This window comes from Dendropsophus ebraccatus, chromosome 11, assembly GCF_027789765.1.
Source record: "Dendropsophus ebraccatus isolate aDenEbr1 chromosome 11, aDenEbr1.pat, whole genome shotgun sequence".
In the NCBI taxonomy this organism is placed as follows: Eukaryota; Metazoa; Chordata; class Amphibia; order Anura; family Hylidae; genus Dendropsophus; species Dendropsophus ebraccatus.
In genome coordinates this window covers 37,062,468-37,078,791 of record NC_091464.1, presented here as the reverse complement: position 1 = coordinate 37,078,791, position 16,324 = coordinate 37,062,468, and the positions used below count along the sequence as shown (strand labels likewise).

General features: G+C 41.2%; 1 protein-coding gene across 4 annotated transcripts in view; it reads left to right on the top strand.

Moving 5' to 3' along the window:
• Nucleotides 1–16,324, top strand: part of POLA1 (DNA polymerase alpha 1, catalytic subunit) — a 200,685-nt gene that overhangs the window by 71,672 nt on the left and 112,689 nt on the right. For all 4 annotated transcript variants that reach the window (XM_069944819.1, XM_069944821.1, XM_069944818.1 and 1 more), the window contains exons 26-29: nucleotides 7,477–7,509; nucleotides 8,380–8,472; nucleotides 10,483–10,688; nucleotides 15,283–15,415. In XM_069944819.1, coding sequence (XP_069800920.1) covers nucleotides 7,477–7,509; nucleotides 8,380–8,472; nucleotides 10,483–10,688; nucleotides 15,283–15,415 — 465 coding nt within the window. The remainder of the gene's footprint in view (nucleotides 1–7,476; nucleotides 7,510–8,379; nucleotides 8,473–10,482; nucleotides 10,689–15,282; nucleotides 15,416–16,324) is intronic.

Here is a 16,324-nt window from a genome sequence, read left to right as displayed (position 1 = left end):
TCAACAGCTGTACTTTGTTAAGGAGGAAAAAAAATTAAGCATAAAGTTTATTTTTATTTTTTTCTATATTTTATCTTTTTTTAACTTTAAGTTGGCACTTTTTTTTTTTTTTTTTTTTTTTTTAATACGCTTTTGAAGTAGGAGGAGGGGGCGAAATTCCATCATCCAATTGACGGTGGTTAGATGAATATGCAGGTGTTGCTGTGAAATGAGATAACTGCAAAGTTGACTTATTAATGAAGCTAGCAAGCCGTTTATAACCCCCTTAGCAGCTAGCTGTCGCCACTTCCAAGTGATCCTCTGTCAGACTGGATGGAATTAGATGTGTGTCTGTCATTCGCCAGACCTAAGCTGTCACTGGTGCTAAATGAATTGCTGTAATAGCAACTGCTGGCCCATTTAAAGCCCACCTATGGCTGGCCAAGTGTGTGGCACTTGTATAAATACCTCTAATTAATAGGGAGGATTTACTCCTGAACCATCCTTGTTGATTGTTTTCTGACGCTTTCTAACCTACATGCTGAAAACCAGAAGCATAAACCTTGGCATTTTGGGGAAGTACAGCTACAACGTTGAGCCCTTGGATTATAGCTTTAGTGACGTTAATTTATTGTCCATTGCATATATTTAAAGGGGTTGTCCAGGATTAAACAAACATGGCTGCCTTCCTCCAGAAACAGTACCCCTCCTAACTTCAGTTTGTGGGGCAAGCTGGCAATGCTTTGGACTTGCTACGTATGAAAATTAGGATTTGTTCTTCAACCGATGAAGTAAAGATGTAAAGCATTGAGAGAGTTTTTGTTTTCTTTTTATATCTCCGAGGCTGGATTTATTTTTCAAGCTTGCTACTTTTCAACCCAATTCCTTTAAAGTGCATGGGGCTGAGTTGTAATACCATATACATCCTGAAGACAAATGTGGTGCTCTTTGGAAGAAAGCAGCTATGTTTTACAAATCCTAGAACCCCTTTTAGGCTATGTTCACACAACATTTTTTTATGCAAAATAATGGCTGTTATTGTACAATGATGGCCATCAGTAATAATCATGAACATTATTTATGACCATCATTATCGAACGGCCAATATACTGCCTAAAAAAGATGTTGAACATTGCCTTAAGGTGTAAAAGGAAAGTATTGGTAAAGGAAAATCCCGGCACTCATCAAATTCTTACTGTACTTTTCTTGCAGTGTCACATCATACATGAACAAACAAGGAGGATGCGGCGTTTCGGCTTGTGGCCTTCATCATTAGCTCAAGAAGGCCATAGGCCGAAGGGCCGCGTCCTTCTTGTTTGTACCTGTATGATGTGACACTGCAAGAAAAGGACACGAAGAGCTTGATGAGTGCTGGGATTTTCCTTTACTACTTGGACTTTTGCCTACCACAAGCACAACCCCTACTGCAGAGTGCTGTCTTATTCCTATACTAAAAGGAAAATATTGACACACTTTTTAGGTTTTTCTAGTTCTCTGAACAATGTTGGTTAACTTTCACTTAGCAATAACGCCACTCTACACGCCATGTGCAGCTTTAGGGCCAGACACATGAGTAATAAGCTGCCTGCAATCTTATTGCAGAGGAAAGCAGTTTTATCTCCACACAAATCTTAAACATTTAGCATACATTATAAGTACATCTAATAGGTTCTGGTAGTGTTCTGCCTAGAATAGTCTTCAGAGCACAGATGTATTAAAATATGTAAAGTATGGGAAATGTGAATGCATTTCCCAGAGGAGCAACAGAAGGCCATCATGATCTATCCATCTTTTCTATGATGTGTCTCGCCTTTGGTTTACAAAGTTGCAAGGTACATATTACATATCCACTTGTAAATACTGATATAGATGATTGCTGATGAGCCTTACTGATTTTTTTTTTTTTTTTTGTGATTCCTTTATTTATATATATATAAAAAAAAAAAAAGTAAAAAGTACGGAAGCCTGTGCTATACTTCCTATAAAATTTAGCTATAATTAATTAAATTTATACTGTTATTATAACCTAAAGTGGCTGTGTTCTCTGGAGGGATATTTTGATGCGTCTTTCCTGCCCATTTTAATTCTTTAGGGTATAAACCCACACACCGTATATGCAGCGTATTTACTGCTGCGATACGCAGCAAACTCGCAGCAAAATCGCAGCAGATTAGATCTAAATAACTGAACACAGCATCAAATCTGTACCAACAAATCTGCTGCGTATTTGTTGCATATCTGCTGCATATACGGTGTGTGGGTTTATACCCTTAAAGGGTTTTTGTCCAGGATTACCGTTCAAAAAGCTGTCTGTGACTAGGGCTGAGTTGCAGTACCGCACACAAACTGTGGACAGGTGCAGCACTGTTTTTGGAAGAAACCAGTCTTGTTTTTTCTCATTCTGTACAAGCCTTTTAAAGAAAGTTGGAACAGCTTGGGGTCCCTCAGATATGGCAGGAGGTTGCCCATGCCTCACCTCTCTTTGCTGCAAACCATTTGCTGTAAAGAATGCCGTCTCTTTCAATTGTGCAACTGGCATCGCACAGCCAAACAATAGAGCAAATGGCACAATGTTGGTGTTTGTTAGAGCATAAATCGTTTTGAATGTGATGATTTGTTTTGCAATCAGTCCCATATGGTTCTCTTGAATAAATCAATCTGCGCAACATCCAGCAAGTAACAATACGTCAAATTAGGCACAGGAAAAAACTGCAAGCCTACCTACTAATAAGGGTGACGTATATATTTTATAGAAGGCTCTTGTGGCAAGAAGACTACAAGAGAATTGAATGAGAACAAATGGGAAGAAAATGTTTGTTTCTGGCTAAATGTTTTATGAAATTCTTATTAGACAATTATCTGCATTTCCTTTGTTGGAGTTCTTTAGTGGCAGCTGCGCCATCATTTACAGTTGTGTTTTGCCGCTCTCTGTATAGGAACACGTTGCGCTTTATATCAGTCGCCCACATCCCTGTGTTTTCCATCAAAGTTTTAGCTTGAGCAACCTACATGTTTATGCACCCCCTAAGCTGTGTTCTTATTGGTGTTTTTGTTGTTGGCACCTTTTTTTTTCCTTTTGTATTGTGCTTTTAAGGAGTGAATTCCATTTATATGGCACTTTGGTAAGTTCTTTAAGTAACCTATTTCTCTTGTGCTCAAGAGCAGTGGTAGAAGTTCTTAAAACACTCAAAGATTCTATTTCCCAGTTCTGTGTTCATTTTTTTTTTCTGCCATCAAAACCAATGGTTTGGTGTCCATGTTGGGTTTGGTTTATTTAGTCTGTTCTTTGTGTGACGCCAGTGCGTTGAAGATTGAATTGTATGCCTTTAAAATGGATGCAAAAAGGCCTATGGGTATCTCTAAGAGAACACATGAAATTTGTATGGGATTTTTTTTTTGTGTATTGGGAAACATATGCACATGTATAAAATGTGGTCTGTTAGGCTGGGTTTACATATATAAGTTGGCATCAGTTGCGTTTTTTGCCTAAAAACTGACCACAACTGATGTCACAACTGATGCCAAAAATGCATCAGTTGTGATCAGTTTTTCTATCCGTCTTTTCATTAAAAACCATCAGTTTCCATCAGTTGTCACAAGTTGCGCTCATCAGTTGACATTTTTTTCCCCAGTATGTTTTCCTGTCATTTTCAATGGGATTTGCGGGGGAGCGCACGGGGGCTATATACTAATTTGGGGGAGCTTACAGGGGGGCTATATACTACAAGGGGAGAGCGCACAGGGGGGCTATATGGGAGGGGGAGAGCGCACAGGGGGGCTATATGGGAGGGGGAGAGCGCACATGGGGGGCTATATACTATTGGGGGAGAGCGCACAGCAATGCTGTATACTAATTGGGGGAGAGCACACAGGGAAGCTAAATATTACTGGGGGGGCAACAGGGGGGCTATATACTACTGGAGGAGAAACAGGGGGGGTGATATACTACTGGGGGACCAAGGGGGGACTATAGGGGAGGGGGAGAGCACACAGGGGGAGATATATGTTTATTTTGTGCTACTATTTGGCTGAACGCCGGATGCCAGAGCCGAACGGCATGCGTCCTGCCCGGCGAGGCATCCGGCGCTCTATTCGATTGAATTGGTGCTGCGCCGCATCACCGGAGCGGCGGTCCGCCAGGACGCTGCAAGATGCGTCCTAACGCACCGACGGTCCGGTGATGCGGCGGCCACTACTTCACCGCCGCACATTTTGAACGATCCCATTGAAAACAATGGGATCAGTTCAAAGATGCGTTTCCCTCCGGCGCCGGAGAAAAGCGCCGGAGGGAAACGCCGCCGCACCGCCGGACATATGTAAACCCGGCCTTAGGCCATGGTACATGTTCAGCCTACACAGACAGTTCATAACTTTTAAAACCATAGACAGATGAACCCATCTCGGGCAAAGTGCTTAAAGAGATCATTCTGGCTATGATAGAAAGGTGACAACACACTGCACCTGCAGAGGGCCTGTGGGCATCAGAACTACATCATTGAGCACTTGAAGATGATGGTCTGTTCTGCTATATCATGTTTACGGTTGCCTAGCCACTTACCTGGCAACATCATAATACAGTGGGAAGAAGACAAGCTACAGAGACAAAGTGATGCCCTGGGCAGTGTTCTTCTTGGGTCCTTGATTTGATGGGGATGTGGCATCTAGCACCTACAGAGGTTACAATAACACATCTACAAGTGCCATTGATCCTGTAATACTGTGACTTGAGCTTTGTGTATTTGTATACGTAAAATTTTATTTGCTTTAGGCTGGTGACATTGACAATTTAGTATAAGAGTTAAAACAAGCGCTTAAGAAGAGGTTCTCAGAATCTCTTACATACTACTATTACCACTCATGCTGATCTGCCAGGAAGAGGATGCTGGTAATGACATAAGTCACACAATAATCCAGTAAGTAGCAGCTCTGCTGTGCGCCTAGGTGAGCACACCTAGCACTGACTCCTCATGAGTGCGCCATTAAAGACCTACCCCCTCCACATGATGTCTGTATAGGACCGAGCATCCATCGGCCCTCCTACCTCTGCCAGCTTCCTAGTAATTAGTAGCCATCCTATCTATTTCCTGTGCATCTTTCTATTTAAAAGGGTAGTTCACTAAACAATTTTTCTTTCAACTTAACTGGTGCCAGAGATTTGTACTTCTATTAAAAATCTCAAATCTTCCAGCACTTATCAGCTGCTATATGTCCTGCAGGAAGCAGTATATTTTTCCAGCCTGACACAGTGCTCTCTGCTGCCACCTCTGCCCATGTCAGGAACTGTCCAGAGAAGCAACAAGCCCCCAAAGAAAACCTTTCATGCTCTCCATACTGGAACGAATACACCACTTCCTGCAGGACATACAGCAGCTAAAAAGTACTGGAAGACTTGAGATTTTTAATAGAAATAAATTACAAATCTCTGGCACTAATCAAATTTAAAAGAATATTTTTTTGTGAACAACCCAAGATGGCGGCCAGGGTCGACAGTAATCTGGTGAGTATACTGCACCACACTTCCAGGGGTGGGGGGACACAGGGATAGGGGGCATTCACTTATAACTTTGTAATGTGTGTTATTTAGTGAATAATTTTTAAATGCCGCACTACCTTTTCAATATATATTCTAGATCTCTCTCAATCTCATATCTGTGACTTTATTCAGGCAACCACATTTTAATGTCCATACTGCAGCCCTGCCCAGACTGTGAGGCTAATATTTATAATGCCACTAAGGCTGGGTTCACACTACATTTTTGCAATCCGTTTTTTGCAAAAAAAAACTGATGAAAAAAAAACCGATTGCATTATGTGCATCCGTTTTGATCTGTTTTTCCATTGACTTCCATTATTAAAAAAAAGGGGTAGTTTTTTCCTAACATACACAAAAAACGTAATTGCCCTTATTTTTCTCTGTTAAAAAAACTGTTTTTTTTAATAATGAAAGTCAATGGAAAAAGGGATCAAAACAGATTCACACAATGCAATCCGTTTTTTTTTCTTCAAAAAAAAGATGAAAAAAACGGATTGCAAAAACATAGTGTGAACCCAGCCTAAGATCCAGCTGCATCCAGTTTCCTATTTAAATGGTAAATTTGGCCGGCTAAAATGGGCAATCCATGGAGGCTGCGCTACACAACTTACGTGATTTACAACAGTGTATATTTGCATGGACTTCTACCACAGATGATGAGATCCAGGCTGGTGAGGCCCAGACATCACTGTACTCTGAGTGAGGTTCCAGTATAAAAAGTTTGAGAAGTGCTGATTTATGAGACCTGCTGCTAACATCTTGTAGAGCAGGGATGTCAAGCTCAGACCCTCCAGCTGTTGCAAAACTACAGTTCCCATTGTGCCTGGACAGCCAAAGCTTTACCTTTTAGCTTTGGCTGTCCAGGCATGATGGGAATTGTAGTTTTGCAACAGCTGCAGAGCCTGAGTGTGGCAAGTATGTTGTAGAGGTTTTGTGGAGTCTATATCCCGATAAGTCAGTGATGTTTCATGTAACAAATTGGAGCAACACGATATTAGGCAGGGTCATATTATGGCTGGTCAGTGTACATTCCGAGACTTTTTATTTCTACTTTGATCTATGTGAATAGACCCTTATATTTGTTTTTTACTTTTTTCTTTTTAAGGCTGGGTTCATACTACGTATATTTGAGGTTGTATTTTTGAGGCTTTATAGCAACCAAAACCAGGAGTGGATTGAAAACACAGAACGGCTCTGTTCACATAATGTTGTAATTGAGTGGATGGCCGTCATTTAATGGCAAATATTTGCTGTTATTTTAAAACAACGGCTGTTATATTGAAATAATGGCAGTTATTTACCGTTATATGGCGGCCATACACTCAATTTCAACATTGTGTGAACAGAGCCTTTCTGTGTTTTCAATCCACTCCTGGTTTTGGTTGCTATTAGGACCTGACATGAGGACCAAATACTGCCTGAAATGTACGTAGTGTGAACATAGCCTTAAACTGTAAATAAAGCATAAAAGAGTATTCAAAGTTAAAACACCTACCCCCTAAGTGTCAGATTGTGGGTGTTTGTCAGAATGTGATAGCAGTGTATATAAATAACAGGGAATAATACATACAATGTGTCATCCCGCAATAAGGAGACCAGTTCTCTTTATGATGACTTTAAAGGGGTTATCCAGCGCTACAAATACATGGCCGCTTTTCCCCCTACTGTTGTCTCCAGTTCAGGCGCAGTTTGCAATTAAGCTCAATTTACTTCAATGGAATTGAGTTTCAAAACCCCACCCAAACTGGGGACAACAGTAGGGGGAAAGTGGTCATGTTTTTGTAGCGCTGGATAGCCCCCTTAAAGTTACTCAGTCCAGGGACTGAACAACTTTTAGTGCTGACATGATCCTAGTATTACTGAATAATAGAGAGGTTAGTTCTGTACATTGTAAATGAATGTATATGCATATATATAGATGGGATGTGTGGGTATTGCAGTAATATTATGCTCTGTGCCCCCAGATCCTGCTGCATACCAAGGAGATGGTGCAGAAGGTAGGTGCACTGGCTTTCATGTGTCTCTGTTTCCTTTCCCTTTTTTTTCCCCCCTTCTAATCTGCCAAGAAAAACAAACACACCAAACAAAAAAGGCCGCACCTGGCGAAGTTGTTGTGCGTTACAAAACTGTAACCCAAACAAACCGGAAAGCCGTTCTCTTCGGATGCCTATTTACCAATGTAATCCTTCCTAATGGATTATAGCTTCATTCTTCCTCTAACACAGATATGATGGAGCGCTGCTTGAAGCCTGTATGCGAGTCTTTCCAGCAAATTAGCAACAGTGTTAATTAGAGTTTACTTGCAGTTCCGCTATATTGTATGAGCTGCAGTGTTGTGTTTATTATGATTGTTTTTCTGGCTCCCTTCATCTTCGGCTAAATAGTTTCAGCATTATATACTATTCTGAGCACAAAATATCCACTTTTTTCTGTGGTTTGCCTCTTGCGTGTTAATTTCAGTACAGAGACTATATTTTGATGCTTTAACTATCTTCAGGTATCCGTTTACATATAAAGTTACATTTATATTAATAAAAATTCCTGAAAGAGACACAGTCAGAAATGTGATGTACAGAGGAATATATTAGCATGAGTAGTACATGTAAGGAATATTATATTTGTGTCTCATTTTATAGTTATTTTTTTCTTTATAAGACCTTAAATATAAATGAGATAAACCTTCCGTAGGATGACAGTGTTCTTATTTAATCATGTATTTGTTGACATATAATGTACATTGTGGGAAATTTGCCCGAATGTTGTGTAACAATGTAAGCATTGTATTATACTCGTGTAGATGTGAAGTCCTTGCTTTTTTTTTTTCCTGCTCTTGTGTAAATATTACATGTTTTTGTTTTATGGCCTAGATGAACCTGGAAGTGATCTATGGTGACACTGACTCCATCATGATAAACACTAATTGTAACAACCTTGAAGAAGTGTTCAAGCTGGGAAACAAGGTTTGTATTTTCCCCTTTTAGACTTCATAGAGACAAGCGTTTCGTTGCTGCGTCTCCATTCTCTTCTTTTCTGCAGCTTGCTAATATTTCATAACTTCATAGCTTGTTAAAGTGTTATCTAGTCTAGGCTGCATACACTTATCCTATACTGGATTTGCTACATTGTTGCATCCCAAGTATATATCACACTGGAGCCCAGAGTGTTCAACTTACCAGTGCTGACTTTCCTACAGTCAAGAGTGGATTTCCCACTTTTATTTCCCTCTCACCCTATGACGGCACCCATGGAGAGGTCCACCTCCCGCTCCTCTGGAAAGGAAACAGTTCTGTTTCCTGTCCTTTGGAGCAGGAGGTGGATCCGACTAAGAAAAGGGGAATAGGGCAACCGGCTTTACTCACCTTACTGCCGGCATCCCGGCGGCGTAAGGCTTCTCTCGGAGCAGCTGCTAAGCCTGGCTCTCTCCCCCAGCACCTGTCAGAATGACGACCTCCAGATCCTCCCTGGCTCCCCGGATCGATGGTCCAGCGTCCTCCGGTAGGTGCACGGTCCCAGCTCATCTGCAACTAACGGGTTCCGGGACGCGCGCGTCGGCGTGCACGTGGTGACGTCACGTGCATCGGACTTCCGACGGACGCTGTGGCTGCTTCCGGGGAGGTGTTCCGGCGAGGCCGTGCTTTTCCGGACCACGGGCTTGGGCCTGTTAGGTGAGCCCTACCCTTAGTGGCTTCCGGTCTTGGGGAGGGTGTGCTGGCGCGCGGCGGAGAGGGAGGAGCCAGCCATTCCTTGGCACCAAATTTAAAAGAGCCTGAGCAGGTATTCCAGCAGGCTTCTCACTGTGCACTCTGCATTTCTTCAGCACGTTCCTGGCTGCCAATCTCTGCATACAGCACGCTCTGGCTGCAAACTCTGCAGATATATCTACTCCCAATATGGAGGAGCGCAGATAACCCTGAAGCCCCTTCTGAGACTAACCCGGTATGACAGGGGCTAACTTGGTACCCTCACATATTTATTATTAAAAGGATGTGTGTACACATAGTATGTATGTTTTTCTTGTAGGCACCAAAGACATCCCGTACTAGGACCAGAGAGTATGTAGCTCCTGTCACATTAGATTTCTGGAGGAAGATATACCATACTTTATGAAAGACATTAGGGAACTCATTAGAGGGGAAATTAAGTCCAGAGCCCAGAGTGTTCAACTTACCAGTGCTGACTTTCCTACAGTCAAGAGTGGATTTACCACTTTTATTTTCAGTCTGTGCAAACCTCTGTTGTGCAGACAGCTGACTCTATATCATACATCTCTGACCTGTATGGTTCCTGTACATTTTGTGGCTCTGTATAGGGCTTCTTTTGTAGGAGTAGTCTTCCCTAGAAGCCAGTGTTTCTATGGCATAATATATTCTTATTAATAAGGGAATATTATAAGTATAATATATCCTTAATTAATAGGATTACCCATGGAATTCTATAGGTGCTGTATTAAGGCTTTGTACAGCTAGATAGGTATGCAGAGCATTATAAAGCCTTATGCATATGACACCTTAGGCTGGAGTAACATATATTAATTGTGTCTGGTCAGCTTTGTGTCTTAGCTGTACATATTTGATGACAAAGTTGGGCAGTCATCAGGACACAAACATACAAATATATGCCGTATAGCTTTTTCCATCCATCTGATGTCCTTAGACACAACTGTTCCTATAGGAAACTATGAAATTAGGTTTTTGTATTCTACCCTAAAGGGAGTTGTGAAGGAGGTGTAAAAGCTTGGGCTGCAGGCTGATGCTTATACCGGTACAGCTTAGCAAATTTCGGAAGGACAGATCGATTGGATACAATCATTTCATTGCTGTATAATTCCTATTCAGTGTCTAACAATAGTGTAGAATAATACTTATTGTCTTGGGATGTGTTGATCACTTTCTCCGAGTATTCCTTTATTTTTGACACACTTCTAGCATCTGTTAATGTTCTGTTGTTGTCATTCTCCATTTCAACACTAGGTTAAAAGTGAAATAAATAAATCCTACAAGCTGCTGGAGATTGATATTGACGGCGTCTTTAAGTCACTTCTACTGTTAAAGAAAAAGAAATATGCCGCACTTATCGTAGAGCCAACAGCTGATGGGAAGTATGTAACCAAACAAGAACTGAAAGGTCTGGACATTGTCAGAAGAGACTGGTGTGAGCTTGCTAAAATGGCTGGAAAGTAAGTTTTCTCTAACCTTTTTATAGTAGGACTTTGTTATGAATCTGCCACAGTGTTAGGCTGGGTCCATGTAGGTCACATGTTCACATAAGCTGCAAGTTTCCAAGTGCAAAAATCAGCAGTCTATTGCAGTACCAGCAATGTCAATGAGATTTTAAGAAAATCCACCTGACCATATTGCATATTGACCTGCAGTGCAGGTTTCACTTTGTTGTCTATGCATCGGATATGTTATAGGTTCTTCCCTATTGCCTTCAGTGGGGGAAGTCAAAATCTGCTAAAACTCAGCAATACAATGTTATTCTTGTGGATTTTAATACATAACTGTTTTATTATTATTTTTTTATGAGTTTTTTCATGCTAAAAATCTCCAACAAAACACAGTAATCACTGTACTCAAGGAGATCAGTGAAAAAATTCCAATAAAGTCAAGAGTCTCCACTGATGCCCCCCAAAATTTAAATATGCAAAACAATAGTCCGTGGAGCCTCGGTTGTGAGTTTTAAAACATGGGATAGCCAGATATCCCTAGCCTGTTGCCACGGGGTGCCTCCATGATGGGGAGAGCACCACACCACCCTGACAAATAGCCCCTTAAGTCCCACTTGGTTGTGAGTATTAGAACATAAATATGGAAACAGGGTGGCCCCTTTTTGTTAACGTCTAATTCAAGGTGCGAGTATTGCGATCATGACAAGGGCTTGCCAAAAAAATCTCCAGCAGTAAGACTGCACCAAAATCTATTTGATTTGGTGAGAGTTTGCTGATGTTGATTTACCGTTTGAAAGGCTGCAGATTATCTCCTGAGCAAAAAAAGTGTGTATATAATATATAACCAAGATACTGCATGTAAACCCAGTCTTGGTGTTACATGAATTCTGCTTCCAAACCTGTAGCATTCCAATGGTAAGCTTGCAGGAGCATTTTGACAAACAAAATTTTGATTATTTCCTTTCTAAAGTCACTTCTACCATTGAAATCCTTAGAGAACATGGACGACCAAGATGACATCTCATGAAGGGTTTGCTAAAACTTCAATGTGAGAAGCACATCACAACAGCTCTTCTTTCTGTTCCCATTGAATACCACCAAAATGAGCATTTCTCTTTGTATTTATCATTGTTTCTATTTTTATTCTATTTTAAGACCAGACCTTATTTACTTGGAAATGACTTCCTATTGACACCTATTGACAGACCATACAGCCACCTGTAGTCCTCTGCAGAACATGTGGCCATAGGGGGTGTGATAGAACACACAAACATCATGTGTTTTCTTCTTTGACCTTTATCTTTATTGAACTCATTAGTTACTAATAGATATATTATATTCTCTAGTTCTGATAATTTAAATATATTCGAGGAATCTTAAAAGAAAAGAGAAGATCCTAGCGTAGTCATGTGCACATTTAATATGTTGTGAGAAGCAAGCTGTGTATATTATGTTCTTTTCATCATAGATACGAGCACACGGAAATTGTACAACATTTAGGACTTTAATCATTTACCATGTAGAGTGGGAAGACTATATAAGCAAGCACATGCCATTTATGTTTCAGTATTGCTATGACTTTAAATAGCTATCTGCTATCTATGATGCTTATTTATGGGTCAGCATACTTATTTATCAGCGTTAGTTTTGCCGTCAGCCTTTTATCCACACACAATAGTGAAATGTTAAAATGGCCGTTTAGAATAGAAACAGATAATGCTTGAAAAATAGAATTCCAAAAATGCTGCGTCTGTCTATGGAGACCGGACTCGCAATAAACTCAAATTGCTTTGCTGCGTAGTGCTACCTCTCAGTTCTATCTTGTAAAAAGCACAATAACAAATATGAAAATATTGAATGCTGTGTGCTTTTGTTACAGCTCAGTAAGGGACTCCGGCTTGACAAAGAAAACACAGGCAGTAGGGACTCCAGATTTAGTGGTATGAATCACATGTTCTTTAAGTGTTGACAATGGCACATCTGAGGTATTTTGCAGTACACAAGAGGGACAAAATACATCAATTGTGCACATTGTGTAATAAAGGGACAACAAGGCTGCTTAAGAAACTTGAAATATGTGCGTCTTTCATCAAGTAATGCAGACTTTAACTAAATAAGTGTACACTGCTTTTTATGTCTTACATAGTGTGGATATTTTTTTTAATTAATCTAGATAAGTAGTAGTTAATATTAAAGCGGCACCTAACATTTTGGTGCCAAATATTTGTCACCTAGGAGTATATAAAGGTTTACCAAGTAGGTGTTGGAAGGAAGCATGTGAGTTGGCGCTTTATTCATTCTCTACGGGAGCTGCATAGATTACTATATAGTACTCACTCAGCCAAGTCCCTTTGACAGTAAGTGAACCAGCATCATGCATCAATGGAAGGCTCTGGTGTCTATGCTCAAAAGCCCAACATGGCAAGAATCTGGCACATGGTTCTCTCTATTTATTGACTGTTGACCAACTGGAGTAGGTGGTAAATATTAGAGATGATTGAACAGCGCTGCTGATCAGGTTCGTACGAATTCAAACCATCGTTATTTGACTCCGGCAGTCTTCCCGTTTCGTTGGAAAGGTGGAATACCTATGGCCCAGGCTGTTTTCTTTTTTTCCAGGTGGGACTCGAGCTGTCTCCACCTTCCCCACGGAACGGGAACACTGCGGGAGTCAAATACCGAGGGTTCGAATTCGTACGAATCATAAAATCAGTGCTGTTCGATCATCTCTAGTAAATATGAGGGCATGGAGTGAACTTTCCTTGCTTTTACACTGGTGAGCAACACCCCCTGGGCTTTTGAGCTTCATTTATTTACCAAAAAGGCCCATGTCTCTGATCTGGAAAGGACAAAAAAAAGTATGTCTGTAATCCTGATGGACCAGCCCTTTCTAGCCAGTTGGCCTCTTTTACACCACTGTTTATCTACTGATGGGTTCACTTTAAGGTGGAGGGTTTCATTAAAGAGAAGTCCAGCACTACAAAAACATGGCCACTTTCCCCCTACTGTTGTCTCCAGTTAGGGTGGGGTTTTGAAACTCAGTTCCATTGAAGTAAATGGAGCTTAATTGCAAACAGCACCTGAACTGGAGACAACAGTAGGGGGAAAAGTGGCCAAGTTTTTTTAGCGCTGGATAACCCCTTTAAAATGTTGAGGAGATCCGGCACTTGCTATGATTCTTTGTATTTACTCTGTGCTCAAGGAAAATGCAAAAATGTTGTTAAGGTAACATAACAAATTAGTTTAGGCTTAATTACCATTTATTTTCACCCGCTGTTACTCATCTCTGTATGTGCAGGTTTTTTTTTAACTTCCAGTATTAGTTATATGAATTAACTCTGCAGGGGCTTTTAATAAATGCTTGGCAGGAAAGCTGGTCACAGGAAATGAGGGGGATCTATTATGGGGCATAGATACTTCGGTCACCTCTGATTTGAGAAATATCAATGATGTTTAGAAACGAGATAGATATGTTACTGCGAACCAAAGACTAAACCCCTTTGTGGGAGCAAAACTTCTTTTCCTCGTCTTGCTTTCCAGATAAGAATTAGAGATTTTTGGCTTATTTGCAACATGGAGGGAAAGTGTCACAGGGTGGACCATGGGGGTTAAAAGAGAAAAGTTGTTTTGTTTTGTTTTTTTAACTTTGGATTTTCTTTTTACTGTTATGTTTTTAAATTGGTCCTGTTTTATATAGGAAATTGATTGTGATTGTTATAATTATTTCATTCTCTTCTTGCGCTAACATTAGCAACTGAAATTAAAATGACCCTATGACGACTGTCCTCCCCATACACACAAATGTTCAGCATGTTCTCTACAGGAAGGGTTTAGCTGCAGTTTATCACTCAGACAGCAAAGGGGTCGGTCAGTGATTTTTCCATCACACCTGGCCCCGGTCTCCATAACCATACCTATGTCTATTTCCATCTACATAATCTGTCGATGGTCAATCAGGGGAGCCCCATACCAACAGCCAAACCCCCACGAGAGCTTGGTTCAGCCAACCAAAGTGTAAGGTGTCTAGGGACCTGTGTTTATCGCAAATCCTCCAAATTGTGTTGGTCATCAAGACACAAGTACTGTACCTAGGGAGAAACTACTAGTCTTGAGATTTGCCTGGGTATGAATGCTGTTTAAGAAACCTGACTTGTGGGTGGGATGACCTGTAATGACAATTGTTGACCATTTATCGAGTTCTTCATTCATGTGACATTTCATGAAACAAAACAGAACTAAAGAATTTGCCTTGATGTGTAAGAGCCAGTGTCTTGTAGAAAGTGTCTCCCATTCATTCTCTGTGAATTGTCCCCGCTCCGCTTCAGATGCTATTTTATTTTCTCGGAGAATTATCACTTAACTTGCACTGATTATCTCACTGATTTCATTTGTTCAAAGAAAGGTTGTAAATTGTCTCTTTTGTTCCTGATGTCCCAATTATGTTCCACCTGCTTCCACTGACCTCCTTAGCTTCTGATTCAGTCAAATTAGCTCACCCTTGTGATGGGTAATGTCTGCAGCTATGGCAGATCACTTCTTCATCTCTGCTGCTTTTGTTTTCTGGAAAAACTTTAAAATTTCATTTTCTATTTTTCCTTTCTAGCTATGTGATTAGCCAGATCCTGTCAGATCAGCCCCGAGACACCATAGTAGAAAACATCCAGAAAAAACTCATGGAGATTGGAGAAAACGTGATTAATGGTGGCATCCCCATTAGCCAGTATGAGATTAATAAGGTAAACTTATGGAGGGACTAATGTTTCCGTATGTTCCCTTTGGCCTTGGGTAAATTTGAGAGAGTTAAACCTTCAGCTGTATTTAGTTTTGCATTTTTTCTTTAACTACAAGAGACATTTTCCATCATTTTTCCCTCAAGCATTTTATTTTAGCTACTTAATTTTATTATAGTAAATCGGGGGGTGTCACACTTTGGGAATTGGCTGTCCAGGCATGATGGGAATTGTAGTTTCGCAGCAGCTTTGTGCACTGGATATGTGCACCTTTTGGCCATCAATTTGTCTCCTGGCTATGACTAAAGGACTCTTGGTGTGCTCTCCCAATGTGGGGTAAACAGCCTAACAAGATTGCATTGCCTGGTTCATGTTCCATATTTTCTTAAATGGCTTGTTAGACTTTGTGTTTCACCTTTTAAGGGTCAGTTCAGACGTACAGACTCGCAGCATAAATCTGGTCGTTCCGACCGCTGCGTGTATGTAATTCTGCCGACCCCTTAACCCCCTCGGCTCCCGCGGCTGCCGCCGCCTGCTGTGTCTGTATACATTGCCTGTCCTCGCTGCACGGGGTCCCGGCGCACTGCTCTCCCGCCCGGCCAATCAGTGGCTGCGGCTAGGCAACACACTGATTGGCCGGGCGGGAGAGCAGTACGTCGGGGCCCCGTGCAGCGAGGACAGGTAATGTATACAGACACAGCAGGTGGCGGCAGCAGCGGGAGCTGAAGGGTTTATGGGGCCGCTGCAAGTATGTTGTGACAGTGAACTGCCAGGACCTGACAGGCTCGCAGCCAGATTTACGCTGCGAGTCTGTACGTCTGAAGTGACACTAAAGGGGTTTTCCTCTATGATCCATATGTACTGCCAAAAAGCAGAGTTCAGACCCCATCTAGTAATAAGCCCAGCCATCAGCCT